Source organism: Exophiala bonariae, assembly GCF_035927105.1.
Source record: "Exophiala bonariae strain CCFEE 5792 chromosome Unknown scaffold_10, whole genome shotgun sequence".
Lineage (NCBI taxonomy): Eukaryota > Fungi > Ascomycota > Eurotiomycetes > Chaetothyriales > Herpotrichiellaceae > Exophiala > Exophiala bonariae.
This window is the reverse complement of record NW_027042485.1, coordinates 239,500-264,483: the sequence shown is the minus strand read 5'-3', so window position 1 is coordinate 264,483 and position 24,984 is coordinate 239,500. Positions and strand designations below refer to the sequence as shown.

Below are 24,984 nucleotides of genomic sequence, written 5' to 3'. Positions count from 1 at the left end.
TTATCACAAGAAAAACAGTGAGAGGAGATGATGGAGACTACTCAACGGCGAAACAATAGCATGCAGCATAATTTTCCGACGTTCATGATATTTGAAAGGCACACTATCGGATGATATTGTCCGCGGGTAGATGAAACACAATAATGTAGAGCCAGAATAAAATCATTCTCCATTGTATCATTGTGCTTTATCGCTAATCATTACAGAAGGAGAGACCCCGTTGGGCATGAGCGGCTTCCTTCGCCTGGTACTTGATGCTGACCACGCCAATACATCTCAATCGCAAAGCAAATCATAGCATCGCACCAAGGCAGACTCCAGTCCTCTTTGATCAAGTCAACGAAGATCCAACTGCATCTGGTCAGCGAAAAAAGCGGCAATTGTGAAAGCCGTAACCTTAAAATTGGTATTCTTCATTTGTAGAGCAAAGCCAACAGTATGCCTCATTCGTCGTAAACGTAGCGTTGCTCGACCTGCACCCATCCATCCATCCGTCCCACTCCACCGCCGATGACAACCAGAACGGGTCATCAAGACAGTCGCTGCAAGAACCCCTGCTGAATCAAGCGCTCGACATCCGCAAGCCGGACGTAAAACTGGCTGTTCTTGGTGAGATTGATGGCGCCGTACTCGGTCTGAATCTCGCCGGCGTCGCGCAGCACACGCACGTCGACGAACAGATCCCGCGGCGGCACCAGCGAGCCCGTCAGGTCGACGTCGGTCCACTGGCCCTTGTACCCGGCCAGCAGGTCCGTGTACTGGCGGAAATACTCCTCCTCCTCGGGCGACAGCGAGCTGTTCGCCGCCGGCTGAGCTTGTGCCTGGTCGACAGCAGCCGCGACTTGTTCGTCATTCGATGGGTTGTTATTATTCTGCCGGTCTGATTGATTGTGGTCGAACAGATCCCGGCCCTCCCAGCACCACGCCTCGATGCGCTGCGCGCGCACCCGGTGGTACGCCAGCAGACACCGCTTGTTCCGCCGCATGCTCAGGTGGTCGACCAGCAGCGCGCACGCCGTCGCCGGGTGTTCGGCCGGGTTGAACGTGTTCTGCGTGAGGACTTCGCCATCGGAAGAGGTCGTGCTGCTGTTGTACGGTGCCAGGATCTGCGTCACGTCGCGGTCCAGGTCGCGTACTTCGCGCACGCACGCCCGCACCGTTTCTGTCGCGTAGGGTGGGAGGTTTGGAAGAGTCAAGGTGCGTTTTGCTTGTTGGACCTGTAGAGGGGTGGTTTGGTTAGGTTAGGTTAGGTTTTTGAGAGGATGGGGGAACAGGCAACGAGATCTCTTGGGTGTGATGATTGTGGTAGTTATGTGTAGAGACTCACCAGCTTGTTCCCAAGCTCTCCGTGCATTGGAGCGACATGTGGGATTTTTCTTGGATGTGGTGGAAATCTGAGGTTGATCTGATTATTGATGAGGAGGGATCTTGATTTGAGATGCTCCAAGTTCGCAGCCGCGGGGTTCGATAATCAAAAACGCGTATGTGAGGGGCGGATCTCCACTCCGCCATTCCGGACGCGATGGCGGTCTCCTTGGCCTTCGGAAGTGGTTTGTGTTCGAGGCAGATATTACCTTCGATGGTTCTGAAGACACTAGGAAGGGCGTCCGCCCGGCGAATATTCAATATCACTCGGTTCCAATGAAGTGCTCGCAATTTCTAATGCGTGTGTGCTGATGATCTTGAGCTGACATGTTGCCACACTAAGGTGAAGGACAAACTGCGATCATCGACTGCAATGCCCGGGCTAGGTTGATGCCCTGACGCTCGCTATCTAGAGAAATCCATCTTAGAAGATTCCGCGATATGGCTGTAAAGCACTGGGGGAAAAATGGTAGGGCACATTATTCTGCACTGTAAAATGCTGCTTTCTACACGCGGCGGCCTCCCCTGTGTCCTCCGGGGACAGCTTACCCGAAAAGCCCGGCATGTTCACGGCAAGGCTGAAGCCCCTGGAAATTTGAGTTATACGCGATCATCCACTCCTGTGCGCAAACGGAGTAAGAATGATGAATGTATTGAGCGACGGGCTTGAACAATGTCGGATTTAACTGTACACTATGCTGATAGCACTCATTTGTCGACACTGTGGGGGGATTCATCCATGATCGAGATAGCCAAATACAAGGAGCTCTAGGTTGAAGCTGACGATCAGTTCAAGCCCAGCGCCCTAAACGCTGCCCAAGTCTGCGCGACACTGGCGACCAGACTACCCAAGGCCAACAGCACGCTCGCAATGCCAAACCACGCAACGAGCCAGAACGTCCACCATTGTAAACTGTCTCTCTGATCACGCCACAGCTCGCTCAAGTTGCGCGGTTTCTGGCTCTGCAGAACGTAGTTCAGATATTGTAGCCGCTCTCCGAAATAAGGGTATTCGGAGTAGTTTTCAGTCGTGGATGTGTGTGGATACAGAAGGATTCCTTGTAGTTGGATGACCAGGTCTTCGGGGATACCACTGTCAGGGAGGAGAGCAAGGACCTCACCGATAGTCATCTCGGATACGAGACCGGTGCGCACATCGGCGGTTTGACCATTATGAGCAAAAACTTGAGTAATGTGGTGTGGGCACGGCGTTGCAAGCCAAGTGTCCAGAAGCCCCTTGTAGGGCTTTTTGAATGGGTCGATCGGATTCACCTTTTTGGTTACTTTTTCGAATGGTTTGAGCGGTCTACTGTTAACGGAATATTTGTCCGTCTCCCTGACCAGTTGTTGCCGGTGACTGGCTAGATTTTTCTTGGTTGATGCAAAGAGTAGACCTTAAGTCTTACGGAGCTCTTCAGGGTTGAGGGAGCGTGGACCTCTAGCCACTACGGTGTTAACGGACGCGCTTCCTTGAAGGCCGGGGCACAGCAATGAGATTTTCGGAGAAACTTACTTGGGCCTATGAAACAACGCTGTAGGGCACCAATATACAAAAATCTTGAAGTCTTCAACCCACAGGTGTTCTTCGAGGCTCGATGTCCACACGATAGACCACTCCTTCTGGGTGGTTCTGATCGTTTCCAGTGCTAGATCTTTCGGCTCAAACGTTCGACTGTTTACCAATGCCCAGTCTCTCTCTTTCCGGTCTGCCTGAAAGCCACCAAAAAAGACATCATAAGAGACAGGATTAGGCTGAGGCACATAGGTCGCTCCGTGGTAGTTCTTTGCGAGTGACGAAATGCGAGGAGGGTTGGAGAGTCCTGGGTTGTCGACGAGGAAGTCCCTGCGGACCTTCTCTGCAAGCCAATAAGTGGACTCATGGCGAAGGTTCACTCGCTAATCTATACGACGCTGACCACCACGATCTGCTGGGAGTAGTCCTACCTTGGCACACTCGTTCTCAAGTATTAATTCGAAGCGGGTACGCGTCTTTTCGCCACTACGATCCCCGAACCCAGCTGTGTAGTAATCAAAGTCGTCAGTTCTGTCGTGCTGAGCACGCCGAAGAGCAGCTCCAACACTGCAAACCAGGCGCAACGCAACGTCCCAGTCGAAGTGCTGTTCAATAGGGTGATAGTGACTTATCACTTGGTCTGATCGCCAGGCGTATGGTGCCATGGTGCTCTCCAAGAACTCGTAGAGTCTGGGGGCGTGCATGATCTCAAATTGGGCTTTTGACATTTTGCTGAAATACGAATAGGTGGTCTCCGACAAGAAGAGACTGCACATCATCATTGATGCATATTTATCGAAGAGACTTGCGCTAAGTTTGTGCTTGTTATCTGCAAATGGAGGAGCGGATCCATTCAGGCCCGAGACAATTGCCGTCTTCCACTCAGTACATTTTGTGGTTTCATCAAATTGCGAGATACGTCCCGTCTCTTGAAGATCTTGGAAATGTGCTAAACATGCAATAAGCTAGGGGTATAGCTGTGGAGACAATGAAGGGATCAAGACCATTATACTCATCTATGTCGGGCACTTTTTCCTTCAGAATGAACGACATCGCACTTTGCGTAAGGGGCTTTTCTTGGCAAAGACTATGCACTTGTTCTTCGTCATCCTCAGATTCCGCAGAGCTGCTTGAGTACGTAGCCCAGGTATTTCTGCGACTAGCACGTCGACCTAAAGGCCCTGCAGTTTGGAGGGCCGTTCCGAGTGATCGAGTGATCGAGTGATCGATTCGTTGCCGGTGTCTTGCCGTGTAGGCGAGAAATACATATTTCCTGCTTTATCTTAGTAACGCCCTTCCATTACAGTATGTCTGATGAATGATGCAATACCAGAAATATCACTCTCACCCCTCTTAAAGGATGCAGGCGCTGCTCTCAACCTGTACCCATCTGGGGCAGGATTCGTTGGAAAGCTCTGCATAGAGGTAAACAAGCTGAAAAAGCCAACATAGTATGCACTTTGCAACTGACGATCATTCCGCGCTCCAAGTCCGTCTCTACTAGTTTTGCGTCCTTCTCCATCATAGAAGCTAGGCACTTTAGTACTTTGCTTATATCATTCAGGGACCTGTGCAAATCGCGGTTTGTTTCGAGCAATTGGCCGAACACTTGCTCCGGGCCGTTAGTAAGTGTTGCCATGTCGAGGGCCGTGTAAATCTGCTGTCGAATGTATCAACCTTTAACGAACCAGGTAATATTGAAATAGGATGGTGGGCGGAGGCATGTTATGATGGAAGACTTTATGATCATGCAGCCAGGAGGGGTAGATGCGTTGGCTGCGCGTCAATACGATACCAAAATACGAGATGTGGCACGGCACGGCCACCTCTACCCCCGTAACAAGGCCGAACGGACATGCCAGGGTGCTATGCATGATCGGTACCATGGAGGCCGTGTGTTGACGAAGACAAAATCCGCTATGACCTTTAAATTATCATGGCTTCCAGGTACATCGCATATATTTGATACTTACTGTAGGTTCTAGCTAATGTTGTACCGGAAATCTACGGAGGTTCTCAGGGGAGCGACCGGCCAGAAAGAACGGAAAGATGCGCAAATACTAGTTAAGGTTCTCAATTCGAACAATCGTCAAGGACCACCTCTACGCCGATGATTCTTACGGCAAGATCGGACACTGAATCGAACTCAACATATGGCGTTGGAAACATCGAACATCTTAAGTAGGGGGGACAGGCTTGTTTTGCTGACACCTTGACCAAGTCCCATTCCAACCACTCGCAGCGTGTCTTTCACTATGTGGTCATTTGCTATCGTCGATCACCCACGCACGACAATCTCTATTTCACAAATTCACAGGTATTTAGTATGGAATGACTTGCACGAGAATTGCAATATGTTGAGTATCCATCTCAACATTAGGATTCCACTTCCGAAAGCGTCGTTCGAGGTCGCTGTGCTCATCAGGTAATCCGCAGCCAAGGAGTTGCAGTTCCAGGAGTACGTCGTATGGAACCCTCAATACTACTCCATTGAGGCAGGAGACAGTAGAATCGATCAGGAAGCGTTTAGCCTTAGCTACCAGGCTACCAAGCAGGTATACATTGACAATATCTACGGAAGCACGAGCCCACAAACTATGCTAGCACACCTTCGAGCGGATGCCACTTATATTTATTAGTGAACAGCAATATGTCGAATTTTATAGTCGAACAATCTACCCATCCCAATCAGTTATACTTCAACAAAAGAGACAAGATCTATGGAAACCAAACTTTGCCATCACGGTAACCTGGGGTAGTGAACAGTATCAACGTTTTTGGGAGTCCAGGCGGACTCGCAGCCTATACCGTCTGTCCTTCATACCTTGCACGAACAGTATTATCAGGATGGAAACCGGTCCGAGATTAGACGTAACTCGGCTTTCTCACTGTGGAGGACTCCTCTCTCCTACGTCGAGGAACAGGGTGGCTATGAAATTTTTGGTGCCCTTATGATTCACACCTATCCTAACAAATTCGAACCCAGAAGCAAATCTGTAAGCCCCACAGCCTTCCTGTGCCATTCGCCCAGGCCAGTGAACTGAGACAATGTGTGGAAAAAGCAGCACAAGGCCATCCTGACATGATGACAAGTGCAAAACGCTGATTTGCGACTCGGGAGCTCAGGCTGTAAGGTTAGGGCAACTGTGCTCTTCAGTACTCAGATACAAATACGGTCATGTCCAATCCATGTAGCGCTGTCACCATGACAGCTCCCACATATCATCATGACCATTCCAACAGTCGAGTGATTTCAATAGCTCATGTCACTAGCTTCCTTTGCTAGCACGCAGCCTCCGTAGACAAACTTGTCTTTGATGCGCCCCAGCAGCCCTGTTTCCAGTATGTGTGCTGTCTAATTCCGATTAACGGCGTATTAGGTCCACCATCGGTTGTCCGTATTGACATATATTGCAACCCGTAAGATCCCGTTGCTCTCTCTGTCCTGTGTATTTTGCCCCGAAATTCCCTCGCCGTGAGAATGCAGAATTTGATGTGTCGCCCGTGGCTGCACCCAATATACTTTTGATCTAGCTGTGATAGGACAGATCCTAGTTCAGCTGTCACTGCTCTCTCTTCAGCTTGCTTCTGTTCATCCATAGCGGTCTTGAAAACACCCCAGAGTCCATCAGTATGGCAGTCGAGAGCCTGGTCGAGTGATGCCACTTGTCGTGCTTCCTCCTGATGCTTTGCCAGAAACGCTGCGATTTGAAGCCTAAGGCCTCGGTCACGGGCGGGTAGTTCATCAAGCATAAACTCGAGCCCTTCGACGGTTGGATCTAAGTGGAACAAGTATTCATCAGACAGTGCGTTGATTTTTGCTGAAGCAAACTCGGCAAGGCCCTTGACCCCCAGGTAATCGGCCACTTTGTACACAAGTATATTGACCTTCAGCGGCTTGGCTTTAGACGTTGCCTTGACCAGTCGAACTGCTTTCATGGAACTGCTTTCCCATTCAGGATCCCAATCATCTGGTGAACTCGAGTCTACTTCATCCTCCACAACTTCGGGTTCAGGGCTCGATTTGCCCAATTGCACTTCTGTGGGGTCGGTAGCTAGCTCTTTGAACATGGGTGGCACAGATGAAGCGTCGTATTTTTTCGTGTATATGTAAAGAATGACTCTGCTCATGATAGTGGGGCTGAACTCATCGTACACGACTCTCTGGGTCTCTACTTCCCGCTTTATGTCAGCAAGACGGTCATATCGCTTGGAAGTCCGATGCTTACGCTGAAACCTCCTGTACAGGTGACCAACAGAACTGGAGACGACACGCACAGGACGGCTCTATGAACGTTGAACTCGTATCCCCGACATACTATCTTGAAGTCTGAGAAGCGCTGAGACTCCAGCATCTGGAGACCGTCCATTGTGATGTTGTATGCGCGAAATCGAGTGCTATATATTAGGGGGAGTCCAGATGGAGGATGATAGGCGAAAAAGTGGATGATATAGACTACACCAACTTCGAAAGAAAGCAAAATTGATTGCAGAACGACCAGACGAGGTTTGTATTGTGGATTGCGGGCCAACAGGCTGCTGTAGTGACAGTAGTCGTGGCGACAGTGAGCTGTCGCCACAGGACTGCCTCTGCAGATCCACTCTCTGTTACCACTGCCCTGCTATCTTACCTTTGATCTACTTGTCCTTCTTCTTCCTCGTCCACTTCTTCTTCTGTTGTCCTCAATCATTATCATCTCCATCATGTGTCTCGATGATTTATTTTCGGAGTCTCTTCTTTCAAACAGTCCTTTTCTTCTATGATCTGCCCTCATCCTCTTCTATCATCGGGTTGGGTCCGTTGAAGTGATCATTCCTTCTCAAATCCCGACGGTAGCGATCCGCTAGAGTCCTCCTCCTCCACATTTTCATCGGAGTCATCGACCTGTCTGTCAACCACCGGATAAAGCATGATTACCTGCACAATCTCCTGGAAGATCGATAGGAAAGCTGATGTCCCAAGAGCCATGGATTCACACCTACCATCGAAAACAGATCATCAGACCATCATCAAAAGCTCGTGGACAGTCACTAATCAGGCAACAGCCAATCGGAGATGAAACTTCAATACATAAGTACTAACATAGCCAAAATACACAGTGCTAGATGGGTTTCTTCTGTGTCTGGTAGATCAAATGAGTCATTGAGAAGAGTCCCTTGTGCTACATGTCACATGGATGAAAGGGATGTCCACCTCCTTACATTGTTTCCACCCGAAAGAATGCTGGCTACAGCGAGAATTCTTGCCTACTCAATGAAGACGCCCTGCAACTTTGTTTTATCAGGAATCTGAAACAGTGTACGAAGCGTACTTCCACCAGCCTCCGTCGCTTTGACCGTTCGCTTGCTTAGTGAAAGCTCACACACAATATGCTCGACTGTCCTTCATATCAGTTCCCGAACCCCTTCGACATAATCACGAGCATCTCAACTCAGTGTCCAGCCCGTTCATAGCGGAACTCTCACTTGCCTGTGAACGGGATGGTTGGATTCACATCTACCTGGCATTTTATAATTCCTCCAAATAACTACCTACCTGCGACGGTGGAGTTTCGAGCTTGAGAACTTCACCAAGCCCTCCACAATTGAACACAAAGCATCCAGCTCTGTACTCGAAGACCAAAGAGCATTCGAACTCTTCTGACAAAGCACTTGAGCAATCGATAAGAGCTACAATAAATAATCCTCGATCTTTATCCTCGATTCTTGGTCTCAGCCCGAGGACAAAAGGCAAGAACAGTGAAGTACACTTTCCACAGGTCGGCGGAAACCTATATAAGAGGCATTTCGCAGCCCTTCATCAGTCAAACAGGCCATCTACAATCCCAATCACCAAAAGCAAGCAAGAGAACAAGAGCCTGGACAACCAACGTTGACTTGCCTCGCTCTAGGGCTCACTCGTGAAGGAGTTTGGGTCAGTGTCGTCGATGAAGCAAGCAGCCGCAACAGAATGCGGCGCCACATCATCGCCCCGCAAAATGGAGGCACCTTCTCGAGGTGTGGGGTGTGAGTAACCGCCTATGGGCTGCGAAACCAAGACCTTCATAAACTACTAGTACGGTGGGGCACTACAATACTGGTACTCATTTTACAGAGAGCCTTCACAAGACCTCTCATACGCTGCCTCAATAACGATCCCTTCTCAGGGATCAACGAATGGTCGAGCGACTAGTGGATCTATCAGGCCTGCTGAAGGCCAAGGACATACAAGAAAGAATCAGCCTCGAGATTCGAGGCACTATCATTAAAGGATGCTGAGGCCCCTTTGCCGGACCGAAGGATTCAAGCGACCAATTCCCGGATGAAGCTCCTCACCAACTAGGAGTCTTCTGGGGAGCAATCTCTTGATCACAGTGAGGGAGCTCCTGGCCCCCCCTTTACGAATTCGCAACAATCAAGCTCGCGCCATTACTTTTGTCCCGCAAGGACGCACCTTCCTGAGGTGCGGGCGTGGGTAACAGCATACGCTACGAAACCAAATCTTCCATACGATACTGAACAGAAATCACGCAAGAATCACGATTCTCAGTACGTAAATATATATGAACAAATAAACAGACGGTCATCTATCACAGCAGTCTGTCGGAGAACGCATCTTGGACATGCAGGACAGCCGGTCACAGATCGAGTATCCCTAAACTTGCTACACTTTGGTTCGACTTGAGATGCAAGGCAAGCAACCCAATCCAAGCTGAGATGTCACCACCCTCTCCTGGTGAACACGGCCTCACGGTCTTCGATGATATGAACTCCATCGACGAGGTTCAAACTCATAACGGACCAATATCCCGCATGTACGCTCTGATCTCCCGATCTACACGAATGGCAATGCTGCATCAACCCTAACACAGTGAGCATTCACCTCAGGTTCCTGGTGGGGCAGAAGAAGACCACAAGCGAGGTTCCACAAGCCATTGCACGGCGTAAAGGAATTGAGAGCGGTCTCACCAGATGCTACGAAGCTCTGCTATTGCATTACCGGTGGTCCTTCTCATGAGGCGCTTGACACAGGTTCGAACGTTCGATATGGACAGAGATGCGATGGCTACATATACCAAGCGCCTTTCTGACTGCTGTGGCACTGAATGTCGTCAAGAGAGTTGTGCCGACTTCCTCACGAGAGCTCGCGCAAAGTGAAGAGGCCCAAGCCACCGCCGTTGGAGCAAAACAGCCTGTAGGTACTGGAAAGGGAAATTCTCACCGAGCAACCCTGCAGGCAGAATACCACCCTGTAACTGCGTCTGCAAACACCAGCCATGGGTCGAAACATCTCCTCAATATCAACCTGCCAGTCAATTCCGGAATACCATGGATCGATACCATTCACCTGAGCTCCGAGTTTGCGGAGCTTCTCCAGTATATAAAAATAAACGTTCACGCTCGCAATCTGTCGCCGACATCGCTTTACAGCAAAGCAACCCAAATCACCAAAGAGCTGCCGGAACTCCGACCACCCGAGGACTGGCATTCACCCGCCATGCCGCCAACAGCAAGCCTCAATGGACAGCCGGCGCATTGATTAAGGGCAAGCACTCAATCTTTCCACCCTTTATAGCTGGTGATGATGCAGGTAGCCGAAGACTCCCACGTCTTTGCGGTACCAAGAAAGCACATTCGTCGGCACGGTAATCAATGGCGAGTTGTGACAATGAGTCCGCAAAGCTCCCAAACGTTGGCTCTCTTCCTCGTCTCTCCTGCGTCTAATCAACCCGTGCCCTTGTCGATGAGAACATCTCACAAAGCACAGCATGGACAACATGGACGACACAGATAACGTGGACAGCGTGGACAGCATGGAAAACACAGGGTGGAGCAAGATGGGACCTCCTCCCATGATCACCTGCAGTCCTTCGTGCTATACAAGATTTCTGTGGTACAACCCGCAGTATTCGCTCGGAGATATATACCTTGACCAGATTTGCAAGAGGGTCAGTTTTGGAAGCATAACATCAGGCCAGAATCCATTCCTTCTTGAAAGCAACGTCCCGTTTTCCAATCCTCCAATCCCATGGACCAGATCATCCTATTGCAAAAGACTACCTTCGCACAAGTGGCTGTCTACTTATGCAGTTCTGTCTGATCAAGCTCCACTACCGCTTCAATGTGACAGATAATATCCTTTACAAAATGATTGCCGACTTCACGTACAATACATGGCCTCTCTTCCTTCAAGAGACCCAGCAGCAGGGAATCATCCTGGCAGGTGGCGCTACCTCTAAACAGCCAGCCATTCAGTCACAAAGCAATCTCACCGTTGTGAACCAGGCGACTGATCTGGGTTTGATGATATTCAACACCATGGAGTTGTTGGACACAGCAGATTGGAAGTCTGGCGATTTTCTGTGCCCCATGTTGCGACTTATGCCACTTCCGATGGTGGTCCTATGCGTGAGCAGATTGCATAGCTCGGTCTCGACGTTCTACTCAGATTGGAGAGCGTGTCAAGGATGTACTTCCAAAGACCCCGAAATTTGAAGGTTGAGTGTTGAAGAATCTTCATTTCCGATTCAACATGTGCTCAATACAGGCGGAATTTCCACCCATACCGACGGAGCACCAAGCCTGGTCTCTTTCTCAGGCTTGAGCAATCAAGGAATTGTGTCGGATCCCGCAGACAACAGACCTCCAGAGAAATCTACGCGAATATGTTGAGCTCTGCTCTGGTCTATTCCATCGCTCTACTTCTACGACATAACTAAGCCAAATTCAGGCTTCAGGTACATAAATATCAAGAAATGAATTGATGCATCCTGTCGCACAAATGTATCCAAAGGACAGTTGTTCTGACGACAATTCGGAGCTTTGATAAGGTTGCGGAGATGTTTTCATTGTGCAGATCGATCTAGGCAAGATCTATAAGGTTGCTTGGGAAGCCAAGTTGGATCTTCCAGGGCGTCTCTACCCGAAACTTCGGTTTCACGATCAACTAAAGTTTTTGGTTAGAGAATATGGCATTCGTCACTCGGACCCACATACCGGGTCTTTACAGAATGTGATCGGGGATTACAAGCTGGTCGAGAAGTGTTCGGCACTATACGGTCGATTGTATGTACGACAGAAGCTGGTGGAGATTTCGACACTATCCTGTTTTCTTCTATCTGAAATCTGGTCATCTCCAGGATGCCATTCATGATCGAATAGAGTTCACCTGAGTTTATTAGAGTTCGAGACGGCGCAATGCTTGAAGAACTCCTTGATCCAAGTTGTTCTGCAACCCAAGGAAGCACTCCAGTCGCAGGATCGCTGGCAAGAAATGTGGTTCACCTCGAAACGGGAAGTGTCTGCCCAGATAAATGCAACAGACAAATGCAACCATGACGCCTACTGCGATCCTGCTCTCCGTGGCCTAAGCTTTTGAAAGATGGAGACAATCAAGAGACTTATCGCAGACTTGAGATCTGACAGCAAATCGCTCTATCGCCCCATTGAAGAATGCGTCCTCCACGCAACCATCACAATAGTGACCATAGAGAATTAAATCATATGTGATAAACATGATATCATATCTTCCCCTTAGGCAGGTCTGTTAGGTAGACAATAATTTCTCGGTTTGCAACCTGATACTACCACCCCTTCTACTCCCCCACTTCCCAGTAGCTCTGCGTTCTCCTAGGAGGCTCGGCCATTCAAGCCACCGAAAAAAGCTCGAACGTCTTCCATCCGAATTCCTGGTATGGTGATGGCTGGGAAATGACCTCCAACATCGTGTGTTTTGTGGTAAACTACCCTAGCAACGCGTTTAGTCTATTCAACTGGCTTTGAATCAGTCAGCGTGGTTCTTTTTGAAGCTGTATCTATAAGGAGGCCGTTAATTATTTGTAGCACCCGCTCCATTTCTTTCTCCAGTCTGAACTAACCCCGCGCAGCCAGATTATAAATATGCTAATCTTCGCGCACAGTAACTAGCAATTGGCCTTATTCTCGCACTCGATATCATCTAAATCTACCAGGATGTACTCAGCGAAGTCGTTCTTCAACATATCTGTGGAGCCTAGTCCGTATTCAGACTCCCTGATCCTGTTTCATTGATCGCTTCCAGCAGTGGGTTGCCCATAACATGGCGACCTATGGTCTCGAACAGGGCCCACAGATGCAAGAGGGGCACATAGAAGTCGAGGTCAGCAATATCAAGTTTTATCAACTCAAAATCTCCCCAGGTTTTAGGCTTGAGGGATTCAAGTTGAGTAACTATTCAAGGTCCATCTCGTGAAGTATTTTCAGTCTAGGCTGATGCATACCTTGCCCGTATGCTGACCCGAAGCTATGTACTCGAGAGCGGAACGGATGCCCTCTTTGGTAAATGGAAATGTCTTGTCGACGGGAATTGGTATGTTTCGCGCGGCGATGAATCGGACAGCCTCTTCAAGTTGTTGCTTCGAACCTCCCAGGACGCCGCGAAGGGTGGCGCCCTTGAGCAGGGTCTGCAGCGTGACGTTGGGCATCACATCGTCAGTGAGTGAAGCCAGAAACCCAATAACGGAGACTGTTCCCCCATATGCCACCGATGCGATGCTCTGTTCAATGGTCCCGACACCGCCAACCTCGATGACATGATCCACGCCTTGACCGTTTGTGATCTTCAAGACCTCTTTGGCCCACTCCGGATATGTCTTGTAGTTGATTATGTGATCGACTCCGTACTTTGACTTGATTTGCTCTAGCTTATTGTCACTGGAAGAGGTGATGATGGTGGTGGCACCAGCGGCCTTTGCGAGAATTGCCGCGATGATGGAAACTCCTCCAGTCCCTATTATTGATAGTCAGCGAGGTTTCTTGATGAAAGGAGATATACTCCGCGTACCTAATGCCAACACTACATCGCCAGGTTTAAGCGGCCTAGCGCCATAAAAGGCATTCCACACTGTATACACGGCAGTTACCGTGGCAGCCCACTCATTGAGGCTGTGGCTAGACTTGGGTAGTTTGATGGCGGCATTCCCCTGTAGAGGGAGGTATTCCCGGAGTACACCGTCCTCGGAGCCACCAAGACTATCCGCACCATCCTTGACTGGGCCATAGAGTGTATCTAGGCTGACTGGCGCGATGACTAAATCACCCACTGCAAAATTCTTCACACCGTCGCCCACTTGCACAACCTCACCGGCCATGTCTGAGCAAGGAACTACATGATCCTTAACCGGGACTGGATAGGTGCCGGTGGCAATGGCAATGTCCCGGAAGTTCAAGGCAACACTGCGCACCTTAACGAGGATCTCATGCTTGTTGGCAGAGGGCACAGGTTCTCGAAAAGATTTCAGACCATCAAATCCAGTCCGTGAGGTCAGTCGGTAGACGGTTTGCAACGACATTCGGGTCAAAGTCACATTCAAGGCGCTTCCAAGTCACTGCTGCTATCCCCTTGACTCTTTGGACATAACAGGCTTTTTCAATGTTGCGAACATCGCGCAATATATCACTGGAGACCATTTTAACTTCAGAGTATGTCCCATAATAACGAATCGAATCACTGTGAGTGACGGTGCTTATACGACGAATCAGATGCCCACCAGATAGCCGAGGAACGAGGAAATATGCTGGCGAAGATGGGGTTGCCGGATGGATGTCTGATTCGTCCATCGGACCCATTTGACTCTCCTCTGGGGCCGCTGATGGAAATTTTTGACTAAGCGACAGTCGGACAGAAAATTTTTTGACATCGTCGCTCTAGATGAGTCCAGCTACCTGTATATGGAGATACAACGTTATCGGCATTGCGGGGCGCCATGTTATACGAAGAAGGGAATGGGCCGCGTCATTTTGGTTAATAAAGGAGTGTTCTTGTTCTGCGACAATGTGCTCTTGTGGTCGTCTTCCTTGAGTCAAGAACATATCGCTCGAGAATCATCCTATCTGTGAAGCTTTGCGCTTATTCCAGCCTCGTCACACAATCACGATTGACAAGTTGGATCACAACATGGCCTTAAGCGCAAACACTTTCTTCAACGCTCCCCCTGGTGCTGTGGCCGAAGTTAGTATCATTGACTGTACTTCGAGGATAACCGGACTACCGGTCAGCTTCTTGATGGAACCACCTGTATATGGCATGCAGTACATGCCCGACATCCCAACGTGGTCCTTCCTCATTGAGAGCCCGACAGGCAAGAAGGCCTTGTTCGACCTGGGAGTGCCACCCAACTTTCTCGACTTGTCGCCCGTCAATCAAGAACAGCTGAGAAATCCGGCCTGGGAGATCCGCGCCGAGAAACACGTAGCAGATATCCTAAGAGAGAACCAAATTGAGCCTGCTTCGATTGATTCCATTATTTGGAGGTCAGTATTGTGCCTGTCAAGCCCTATGGGATCTGATGAATCCAAATTGATTACATCTCAATAGTCATTGGCATTTCGACCATATTGGAGATCCCTCCACCTTTCCTGGAACTACGGAGCTGATCGTTGGTCCTGGATTCAAAGATAAGTTCTATCCTGGTTACCCGGTTATCAAGGATGCACCAGTAAGGGAAAGTGATTTTGCGTCAGTAGGTCCCTTCTCTGACTGCACTCCGGTGAACTGATTATGTCTTATCATACCACAACAGAGGTCGGACAACAAGAGAAATCAATTTCGATGAAAGTCCTAAGCTTCGAATCGGGCAATTTAGGGCTTTGGACTTTTTTGGGGACGGATCCTTCTATCTACTCGATACGCCCGGCCACGCGGTTGGGCACCTCGGCGGCCTGGTACGGACGACCTCATGCCCAGATACCTTCATTTTTCTTGGTGGCGACCTCTGTCACAACGGTGGCGAGATACGTCCATCTAAGCATATTGGTCTGCCCAAGGACATCCACGTTGAGCTCCCTGATCAAGTGGCGCCGTGGATCTGCCCAGGGTCGGAGCTCGAGCATCTCAACAAGAACCGCAGCCGCGAAGCCGACGAACCCTTCTTCATCCCGAACCCCAGCTTCTGTTTCAACGCGGAAGAGACTATGAAAACGATTATCAAGGCCCAGGAAGCTGACATGGACGATAACATCTTATTCATTTATGCTCATTCCAAGGCAGTTGAACGCTATGCGGATCTATTCCCACTCAAGGCTAATGGCTGGAAGAAGGAGGGTTGGAAAGACAAGATGTTTTGGGACTTCGTGAGAGATTTCAAAGCGGCAGTCGAAGCGCAAGAGATTCACGAATCGGCATGAAGATCCATCAAATTGTGGCTGAGACTTGTAGCCCATGATTGTGCCACAAAGGTATACTGCACCACTTATTTACCAAGGAGCCTTCCCCCTCTCTCTCATAGATAGGCAACAATGACATGAACTCAACACTTGACGTGGATTCCCCATTCACCCCTCTTTGATGCACCTGTGATATAACATTCCGCAACCACAGAAGACCGACCGTTCCTTGATTTGAATGGCGTGACTGTGGCCATCCGGGGCCAAGAAGTCAGTCCAGAGTCGACAATCTGCCGTTTATCCGAGATCCGAGGCCTTCATCTTGATTTGGAGGACTTCAACCGACAACTTAATCCCATTGGAAGAGGCCTTTTGCGGTACTAACCCGCAAAGTTAGTTTCCAGGTCTATTCTCCAAGAGAAAGAGAACCTGGACACGCCCAGCTTGACGTCCGTCATTGAAGACATGGACGTCTACGAGTGCTCTATGGTGGCAGAGAAAGGGTCTGGCGGGTGGTGAGATCCAGAGATCCAATCCACGCTGGCTAGCGGTGCCAATCCCTCCCCTGGGTTTGCCCCGCCTACCACTATCCTTCCGGGTGGCCAGGCCATCCTCGCGATCCTCCTCTTCCCCACTTAAGCGTGATGTTGCTAGTTGTCGCTGTTTTCTCAAATTCGAGACAGCTAGGGTTTTCGTCTTCTTCACCGGTCGCCGTCACTTGGTGAAACATAAGGAAACAACTACGATGGACAACGACCACCCCAAAGCATGGTGTCCAACTCCAGAAGCGCCGGCCGCGTCCGCGCCGGATTTGGGAGTCCAAGAGACCACCCCTGCCTACCGGACTTCAATGAGAAAGCATCGAGCCAGTGTCGCTTGCAATTACTGTCGCTTCCGGAAAGTGAAATGCAGTGTGGTGGGTGGAAATCCATGTTACAACTGTATCCTGGAACAGGTTGAATGTGTCCTGCCGCAACGACGACCGCGAGGCAAACCAAAGGCTCAAATCCCATCAGTAGCGCCCCGGGTCATTTCTCCCGCAGTCCCCAAATCTATCAGGCCGGCTACTGAGCCTGCAAGCACATGGTCCGAATCGCGGATCACTCCTGACCTTCCTCGCCATATCGACGAGTCCGTGTCACCCACCCCCATTCCTCCGCCACCCCGTGATACCTTGGGCGGCGACATCTCTTCCAAATCATGGAGCACTCACGAGACTATCGCTCCTGACTGCAATTTCGACTGGTATGCCGCCGCCACGCAGAGTTTGACATCTCCAATATCATCTGACGAGACGATCGCGCCATCGAATGCTCGGGTTCACTTATCGTATACCGCATTCCAAGATCAAGATCTTTCATCACTGGTACAACCAACTTCCTCGGACTTCTCTGTCGAAGACTTGGTCTATCTGCGCCAGAAGGGTGCGTTGACACTTCCCGATCCGGATTTGCGGAATGACTTGCTCAAAAGCTACGTTGACCTCGTCCACCCTTGCCTGCCTCTCATCGATCTAAATTCGTTTCAAGCCAGCATCAGGAACCCGGCACGCCATGGCCGAATCAGTTTGCTTCTCCTACAGGCCATCATGTTCTCTGCTTCAGCCTGGGCGGACGTCAAGCTGGTACGCCAAGCAGGCTTCCTGACCCGCGATGAGATGCGGCGGGCGTTCTACCTCAAGACAAAGGTTTGACTCTACCCCACTATGACCACCCGGATTTGACTCACAGAAGACAGTTGCTTTATGACTTCAACTACGAGCGTGATCGCATCGCCATCGTGCAATCTCTCGTTCTGCTCACAACCTGGTGGGTGACACCTACGGAACAAAAGGATGGGTATTACTGGTGCAGTTTGGCGCTGGCCGTGGCCAAATCCATTGGACTACACCGAGACGCACATAGTGAAGGTCTTTCGGCGTCAGTTCGCAAACTCCGGCGAAGGATCTGGTGGTGCTGTCTAATGCGTGATGCCCTCACCTCCTTAGGTACAAACCGAGCGCCGAGAGTCCAATCCCACGACTTCACTGTGACGCCGCTCACATTAGAGGACATGCACCACTCTGACAATAGTTTGAACACGAACAGTCTCCTGAACTCCTCAGATCAAGCGCAAGCAAAGCTCGCTTCGATTTTTATCGCGTCAACGAAGCTCTGCCGAATCCTGAGCACGATTATCGATCTGCTCTACGCGGAAAATCCGATTGGCCACATTGGCATCCTGTACCCGAAACAAGACAACAAGCACAATGCAGGACCGACGCATACCCGACCCGTTGACGGCCTCGAAAAGCTCGAGATGTGTGAACAAGACCTGCAGCAGTGGCGTGACCAGATGCCGGACGATCTACTGCACCAATTCCCAGTCCCGGTAATCACTTCCTCTGCTGAAGAAGCCATGATAATACACCGTGCTTTGTTAGCTATGCTGTATCTGGTCGCTCAGTTCTGCCTGCACCGACCACGCGCTCTCGCCGATCGCATGGGCCTAGGAGCAAGTCAAAATCAGATACGGGGTTCGCAAACATCGATGCGCGCTGCAGCTGAAAGCCTCAATAAGATTGTGATGGATTTGTACCGGGTCGACCTGATGCGCCGCTTGCCTGGCACGAGCATCTCTTGCATCCTGACCATTAGCTGGAGCCATGTCTTTGATCTCCAATCGCCGAGTGACGAAGTACGTCGAGGAGGGGCTCGGCGATTTGAAGAATGTAAGCTGGCCCTTCGGGAGCTTGTGGACACAAATGTCGCCGCTGAGTGGGCAATCGGGTTCCTGGACTTTGCGGCGTCGCACGTCAGTCGACTGTTCAAGAAGAAACAGATCCGTCTCATCCCGCAGGACGGTGAGCTGGGGCGGACCATGTCAAGCTCGACACAGCATATCGCCACGCCCGCGACGTCCAAGACCAACGCCAACTCGGCCGTGGCATCTGAAGCTCCGGCGCAAGATTGCACCAATACCAATCTCTTTGAGCTGCAGACACGTCAAGGGTCGGGAGTTGGTCCCCTTGACTACGAGGACCTTGCGGTGGGGTCCGGATTTAACTTGCCGGATGACGATCTATTCAATCTGGATTTTTCCAATTTGACCGACATGTGGGTGGCTATGCCCACGATAGCTTGGGATCCGTCGAGAAATTCGCCCAGCGCGTGCTCTTGAGGACTACATGGAAACATGTACTGAATCTCTGATGAATGTATCTTATAATTATATAACACACTACATCTGTCTAGTGTTCTATGTACCACGACAAACTGTTTGCCGGGTCCAGTTCGTAGGCGGTAAATCCATTTCCCAAAAAGCCCCATTGGTTACCGCTACGGTACTCGATGTCGAAGTCTTCAGCCCGGATGTCTGAGATCAACTGCCTGAAGACTAAGGCGCTTCCTGCAAATGCCGCCGTGACTCTTCCGTGCACCGTATTGCGCTTGAACCAACTTGAGCAGCCTTCCGACCAGACTAGTGACTTGTGGACACCATCACCGTACCGTATCAAATCGTCCACTGTCCCTGTCTTAGGAGTGGTCGCTTTTATATCCTCGGTAGCGATCTTCTGGAGCCACTTGACAATATAGTTACCGGTCCAATTAATCGCCTCTAGTAAGGAGCCGTGGGCGATCACAGCATTAGGCCCAAGGAACATAAAGAAATTAGGCATATCTCGAGCCGCTACGGAGAGGTAGGACTCCGGATCCACCTCCCACTCCTGCGCCAGGTCGACGCCGTTGCGACCGATCATGCGCCATTGGGGTCGCAACGAGACGTCGAATCCCGTGGCACACGCAATGACGTCGACCTCAAAGGATCGTCCGTCGGCGGTCACGATCGAGTTCTCGGTCACCGTGGTGACGGCGCTACTAACGAGCTCAACGTTAGGGAGTAGTAAGGACTCGAGGTATCCGTCGGCAGGCGTGATGCGTTTGCAACCCAATGCCCACGACGGAATCAGCTGGGCGCATAGGTCCGGGTCGTGTTGGAGTTTGCTTGCCATTTGCTTGCGCGCGGTCTCGGTTGCGGCCTGGTTTGCCAGCGAATTTTTGATGTACATCTTGAACCCGTCGTTGATCTGGTGGATGATTCTCCGTCGGTACTCGCGGTGGAAAGACGGGTCTTCACTGAAGCGGTTCCTGTCCTCTTTGGTGAAGGGCGGATTCGCTCGAGTGTCTTCCGTTCGGCCTAGGAGCGTGGCTGGAGGCAGAGGCATGTAGACGTAGTTGGCGCTGCGTTGGATGGCCGTGATTCGAGTCCCCGGTAGTTGAGCTAGCTTAGGCACGATCTGAACTCCTGACGAGCCGTTCCCGATGACAGCGATTCTCTTGTTGGAGTAGTCGTAGTTGGAATCCCACGCCGCGGAATGACACTTATGTCCCTTGAATTGGCCAAGTCCTGTAATGTTAGGCCAGCGCCACTTGTTGAGTACTCCTTGCGCGGAGACCAAGACATCGGCGTACTCGATGAAGGTCTCCTGGCCGTTCTTCTCCACTACAACTCTCCAATTGCTCGTTTTCTCTTGCCAGACGGCCTCAAGAACTCGGTGATTAAGTTTCACGTCGCGATCCAAGTTCCACTTCTGGACGGTACTCTGGATGTATGCTTGAATCTCGGCGCCGGAGGCATAGAAGTTATCCCAGTCCGGCTTTGGATCAAAAGGGAACGCCTGACACCATGGTTAGTGTTGCTCTATCTGTGGGGGTTCTGGACTGTTTGACCACGGACATAGATATGGGCGGGCACATCGCATTGGATGCCCGGGTATGTATTGACCAACCATGTTCCACCCACGTCATGCCTCGCTTCAAAAATGCTGTGGTCTATCATTGCTCCCACTTCTGGGTGTTCATGCTGTAGCTTGTGCGCGAATATGAGCCCGGAGAAGCCTGCGCCGACCGTGACGACCTTGATCTTCCTACGCGGTGTCCAAGCTGGCGCATCACACATGAGCGGCTCAGCATCGGACTTTGAATGGCCATAACCGTTGCCGTAGGTGCCGTTTGCAATGCCACCAGGTTCATTGGCAGGTGTGTAGTCGCCCTGGTCGGTGGTGAGGTGTGCGTGGGATGTCAAGGCAGTGTTGGACCCGCCTTGTTCTTTGACCAGAGGCATGGCAACTGGCAAGGCAATTGGATTGATAAATTCTTAGTAGGACGTTGTGGAGATCGGTCTCAACAGCCCTCACGATGTTTGAAAGCCTACTTGGCCCCGGTCACGCCCTTATGAGACTCTATTTGAATCTGCCGGACAACGATAATGTTCATGAGAATCAAATACAGGACTGATTTGACTTGCGGGCACATTCCCCTTTCGACCTTCCCATTCAACGAAAAGCCCTCCCAGGGCCCTCGGATTTACTTGCACTGGCCATTGGATAGATACAACGGCATAGCTCTGGTTGGAGCAGTCACTCTGTTGAGGTACGAGGCTGGAGGTCCACATTGTAAATTCGTGGATCTGCATGCTCTGGCATTCTACCGTGGCTAAATTCCACCATCGAATTGCTGGGAGATGATACCGCGGCCCGTGGAAGGCAACAGGACGGGTGGGCGATTTCATTTCCTAGGTAGTGTAAAATCCTAGTCTTGTATCTCCGCATTTCCCTTTTTGCCTGGAGACCACGCGGAGGTTAGGGTTACAGGGTAAAGTCAGGGTCCGTCCATCATATCAGACGCACGAGCACCATATAAAAGGATTCGGGACCCCCCTCCCTTGAGAGCACAATTAGCCATCGATTGATGCGATTTGACATCTCCTAGCTCGTACTGTTTCTCATCCTGTTCATCAATATGCAGAGCAACGCTGCCGTCAGTGCTGTCAACTTGGGCGAGAAATCGCCTGTCCAGGCTCAAGAAAATATCAGCTTCGACTCTCAGCTTGAAGCCGCCAAGACCAATGAAGTCTATATCGAAGACGCTATTCCGGCCATCGAACCAAAGGCGGAGAGAAAGCTCGTCCGCAAGCAAGATATGATCATTCTTCCTCTGCTCGGAGTTGGCTACATGATGGGAGTACTAGTAGGAAAGAAACTGGTCCCTGTTGCGTGTTGTTTGAGTCTGACACCTCTATGTTTTGTAGGATCGAAGCAACATCGGCAACGCCCGTCTTATGGGTATCCAAAAGGATCTCAATTTGAGCAACCATCAGTTCTTCCAAGTTCTAATGGTAACCTGTGAGTTGCGACTCGAACTTATTCGTGCATGGCCATGTGATATATAAACTAACACGACTGTCTCCCCCCAGACATTGGTTTTCTGGTCCTTCAAACACCTGGGGCTCTCCTGATGAAGATCTTGGCCCCTCGCTGGGTTCTCGGCGGGTCTATCACCATGTTTGGTCTAGTTGCCACCCTATTCTCCGTGGCGCGTGGTTTTGGCGACCTTATCGGTCTTCGTCTGCTCCTTGGCTTTGGAGAAGCAATCGTACCACTGTCATTTTTGTATATCAGCATGTGGTACAAGCATGACGAACTTGCGCTAAGAGGCTGTGAGCTCTCGAACTCTGTGATCCCTTGTCGGAAACTCGATGTATAGTGGCTGACAGATTGGGATTATACAGGTTTGATCTATTGGTCGACCAGCATTGCCAGCTTTGCCGGTGGCTTGATCGCTTATGGTGTCGAGAAGAACATCCACAACGCCCACGGTATTCGAAGTTGGAAATGGTTGTTCATCGTTGAAGGCATCCCCACCATCGTGGTGGGACTCACTATCATGGCCATCCTGCCGGATTTTCCGGATAAGGTGGTCTCAAATGGACATTTCTTGTTCAAGGAGTCCGAGAACGAGTTGCTCCTGGCGCGGACCAGGGCCAGTACGTTTTGACCTTTTTGGAAACATCTCATCTGTGTATCTTGCGGCAACTAACCCACTACTATCCTAGGTCAAAATACTGCTGGTGCCAAGGTGGTGCCCCGCCAGATATGGATCGCGATCAAGGATCCCAAAACGTATCTAGGCTCCTTGATGCTCACTGCTGTGGGATTGAGCGCCGCCGCCTTCTCCGTCTTTCTCCCAACCTTCATCAACGCATTCGGGTTTGACCGGCTCACTTCCCAACTCTATACCATCATCCCCTACAGCTTCGCTGTGGTGTCGATGCCGGTGGCTTGCTGGCTCTCGGATCGTTACCAGCAACGCGGGCTGGCAATGGCGATCTGTCTCGGTTCCTGCCTGATCGGCATCATCATCATCTTGGCTTCTTCAACCCCAACTGTATCTATGGTAGGCACCTGCTTCGTCGCCGCGGGCACGTATCCGGGAAACCCTATTGCGGTCGCCTGGATTAGCACCATCCATGGTGGTTACACCAAGAGAAGCACGGTCTATGGCATCCAGCAAATCTTTATCAACAGCTTCATCATTATGGCCACCCAAGTCTTTGACACGCCGCCCAAGTTCTACAAGGGTAACGGTATCTTGCTGGGTGTCTTTGTGGTTGCCTTCACGTCTACTGCAATTCTCTACTTTTGGTTAAGACGCGAAAACCGTAAGCGCGATGCCGCGGCCCAAGCCCGTCGTAACGGGACAGTACCACCACTCCCCAGCGACATTGGCGACTTCGAGACCCTTTGTGACTATCACCCCGATTGGAGATATCCGCTCTGAGTGACTCAACTGTTGGCCTCGATCTCACTGTATTCACGCGGTTCTCAAAGGGGGCATGGGAACCGTGGTGAAGTAGTACAGGGTGCACTTTCTGGGACGGGACCACTTTGTTGGGCATATTCGAAAGACCGGAATCAGTGTCCGCAGCGTCATAGGTATCGTCTGTCTTACCATAATAGATGATGCATGAAATCTAAAATTTGGATTCTTGTTTATTTCCTGCTCAAGCACCCCCACCTGTAGGAATTAGGAATACTGCTTCCCGGTGGAATCTTCTGCGCTCAAGCCTCAGGTCATGTAGCATCTCACCCACAAGTGGCGCTAATGAACCTGTATCCAGAGACATGGTTCATCTCCACTAGTTACATTAATATTACCGAGGTCTGGAACAGCGCTGATGACGGCCTTCAGCAGTCTTTACCATACACATAGAGGTGATCTTTTAGCGCCAAGGAGATATCCCGCTTCGATAAGAAACAGTAAGGATAAGGGCGTGTGGCTCGTCTTCATGAAGGACCACGGGAAAAGGATGGGTTTACAGCAATTTTTAAGCGAGACAGTGAATAAGCAAGATCAAGTAGATAATCAGAGACTTCGTTCCGTCTTTGGTTGCATTCTAGTGGGCGATATATTCTACACTCCGATCATTCAACACGATTCGTATTGCCATGCATATACCTACGAAGTAGTCTGTCAATTCAATTCAGTCGTGGGATAGTAGACCGCTGACAACGAAGCCGAAAGCACTGTCACATTTTGGATGCACAGAACTTGCCTTTGACAGAGGCAGGTGCCTTATGAAGCCATATGTCATTTGAAATCGGAGGCGACCGCTCTATACATACAGTCTATGGAGTTGGGTCTGATTTAGGTGGATATATATCGAACTCCCTCAGTTCTTGAAAGACTTCGCTGGCGATGATGAGAGCATCTCGACCAGCAGGGACACCACAATAAACCATGGCGTGTCGACATGCCTCGGCGACCTTTTCTTCGGTGAAACCATTGTAAACAGCGCAACGGATATGGATGCGCAACTCCGGGGCTCTACCCAATGCAGTCAACATGGCGATGTTCATCAAGGCTCGCTCCTTGAAATCCAGCACTGTCCGAGCGTACCCAGACCAACAGACCTCCGAGATGAATTCCTCGCTCACGGCGGAGAAATAGTCTTTCTTCTACAACGTTGACGGTGATTTAGCTGAGATATCTTTCTAGAGGGCACTAAAAGGAGCGGACAGGGTAAGACGGACCATAGTTGCAGCAATTGAATCAACGTGTTTGTCTCCTGCGAATTTCCTCACCATCTGACGCCCGAGGGCCAGTTTGTCCACCGGTTGGGATTGATTTCCATTGCTGGCCGACATAATTCGGTCGTTCAGGGAG

The 24,984-nt window shown here is 50.5% G+C and overlaps 9 protein-coding genes across 9 annotated transcripts; 4 read left to right on the top strand and 5 right to left on the bottom strand.

Annotated features, from left to right (window-relative positions):
- Nucleotides 1–530: 530 nt before the first annotated feature.
- PSF1 (DNA replication protein psf1) lies at nucleotides 531–1,354 on the bottom strand (the record flags this gene model as incomplete). The annotated part of the gene is made up of 2 exons (XM_064844993.1): nucleotides 531–1,217; nucleotides 1,328–1,354. 2 exons carry the CDS (start codon nucleotides 1,352–1,354, stop codon nucleotides 531–533), a joined length of 714 nt encoding a protein of 237 aa, XP_064707251.1.
- A 797-nt stretch (nucleotides 1,355–2,151) lies between these two features.
- On the bottom strand, nucleotides 2,152–7,248 carry LTR84_001368 (uncharacterized protein; the record flags this gene model as incomplete). Its single annotated transcript, XM_064844992.1, has 7 exons — nucleotides 2,152–2,736; nucleotides 2,917–3,221; nucleotides 3,282–3,843; nucleotides 4,852–4,863; nucleotides 5,993–6,005; nucleotides 6,393–7,060; nucleotides 7,108–7,248. The coding sequence occupies 7 exons, from the start codon at nucleotides 7,246–7,248 to the stop codon at nucleotides 2,152–2,154; spliced, it is 2,286 nt and encodes a 761-aa protein (XP_064707250.1).
- A 2,666-nt stretch (nucleotides 7,249–9,914) lies between these two features.
- On the top strand, nucleotides 9,915–10,397 carry LTR84_001367 (uncharacterized protein; the record flags this gene model as incomplete). Its single annotated transcript, XM_064844991.1, has 1 exon — nucleotides 9,915–10,397. One exon carries the CDS (start codon nucleotides 9,915–9,917, stop codon nucleotides 10,395–10,397), a length of 483 nt encoding a protein of 160 aa, XP_064707249.1.
- A 2,472-nt stretch (nucleotides 10,398–12,869) lies between these two features.
- Nucleotides 12,870–14,187, bottom strand: LTR84_001366 (uncharacterized protein; the record flags this gene model as incomplete). The annotated part of the gene is made up of 3 exons (XM_064844990.1): nucleotides 12,870–13,043; nucleotides 13,117–13,625; nucleotides 13,680–14,187. 3 exons carry the CDS (start codon nucleotides 14,185–14,187, stop codon nucleotides 12,870–12,872), a joined length of 1,191 nt encoding a protein of 396 aa, XP_064707248.1.
- A 605-nt stretch (nucleotides 14,188–14,792) lies between these two features.
- LTR84_001365 (uncharacterized protein) lies at nucleotides 14,793–16,021 on the top strand (the record flags this gene model as incomplete). The annotated part of the gene is made up of 3 exons (XM_064844989.1): nucleotides 14,793–15,148; nucleotides 15,213–15,353; nucleotides 15,418–16,021. 3 exons carry the CDS (start codon nucleotides 14,793–14,795, stop codon nucleotides 16,019–16,021), a joined length of 1,101 nt encoding a protein of 366 aa, XP_064707247.1.
- A 724-nt stretch (nucleotides 16,022–16,745) lies between these two features.
- On the top strand, nucleotides 16,746–19,159 carry LTR84_001364 (uncharacterized protein; the record flags this gene model as incomplete). Its single annotated transcript, XM_064844988.1, has 2 exons — nucleotides 16,746–17,687; nucleotides 17,738–19,159. The coding sequence occupies 2 exons, from the start codon at nucleotides 16,746–16,748 to the stop codon at nucleotides 19,157–19,159; spliced, it is 2,364 nt and encodes a 787-aa protein (XP_064707246.1).
- A 70-nt stretch (nucleotides 19,160–19,229) lies between these two features.
- LTR84_001363 (uncharacterized protein) lies at nucleotides 19,230–21,103 on the bottom strand (the record flags this gene model as incomplete). Its single annotated transcript, XM_064844987.1, has 2 exons — nucleotides 19,230–20,657; nucleotides 20,717–21,103. The coding sequence occupies 2 exons, from the start codon at nucleotides 21,101–21,103 to the stop codon at nucleotides 19,230–19,232; spliced, it is 1,815 nt and encodes a 604-aa protein (XP_064707245.1).
- Nucleotides 21,104–21,780: 677 nt separating this feature from the next.
- LTR84_001362 (uncharacterized protein) lies at nucleotides 21,781–23,598 on the top strand (the record flags this gene model as incomplete). Its single annotated transcript, XM_064844986.1, has 5 exons — nucleotides 21,781–22,008; nucleotides 22,070–22,163; nucleotides 22,235–22,477; nucleotides 22,535–22,804; nucleotides 22,874–23,598. 5 exons carry the CDS (start codon nucleotides 21,781–21,783, stop codon nucleotides 23,596–23,598), a joined length of 1,560 nt encoding a protein of 519 aa, XP_064707244.1.
- Nucleotides 23,599–24,446: 848 nt separating this feature from the next.
- On the bottom strand, nucleotides 24,447–24,965 carry LTR84_001361 (uncharacterized protein; the record flags this gene model as incomplete). Its single annotated transcript, XM_064844985.1, has 2 exons — nucleotides 24,447–24,776; nucleotides 24,852–24,965. 2 exons carry the CDS (start codon nucleotides 24,963–24,965, stop codon nucleotides 24,447–24,449), a joined length of 444 nt encoding a protein of 147 aa, XP_064707243.1.
- Nucleotides 24,966–24,984: the final 19 nt, after the last annotated feature.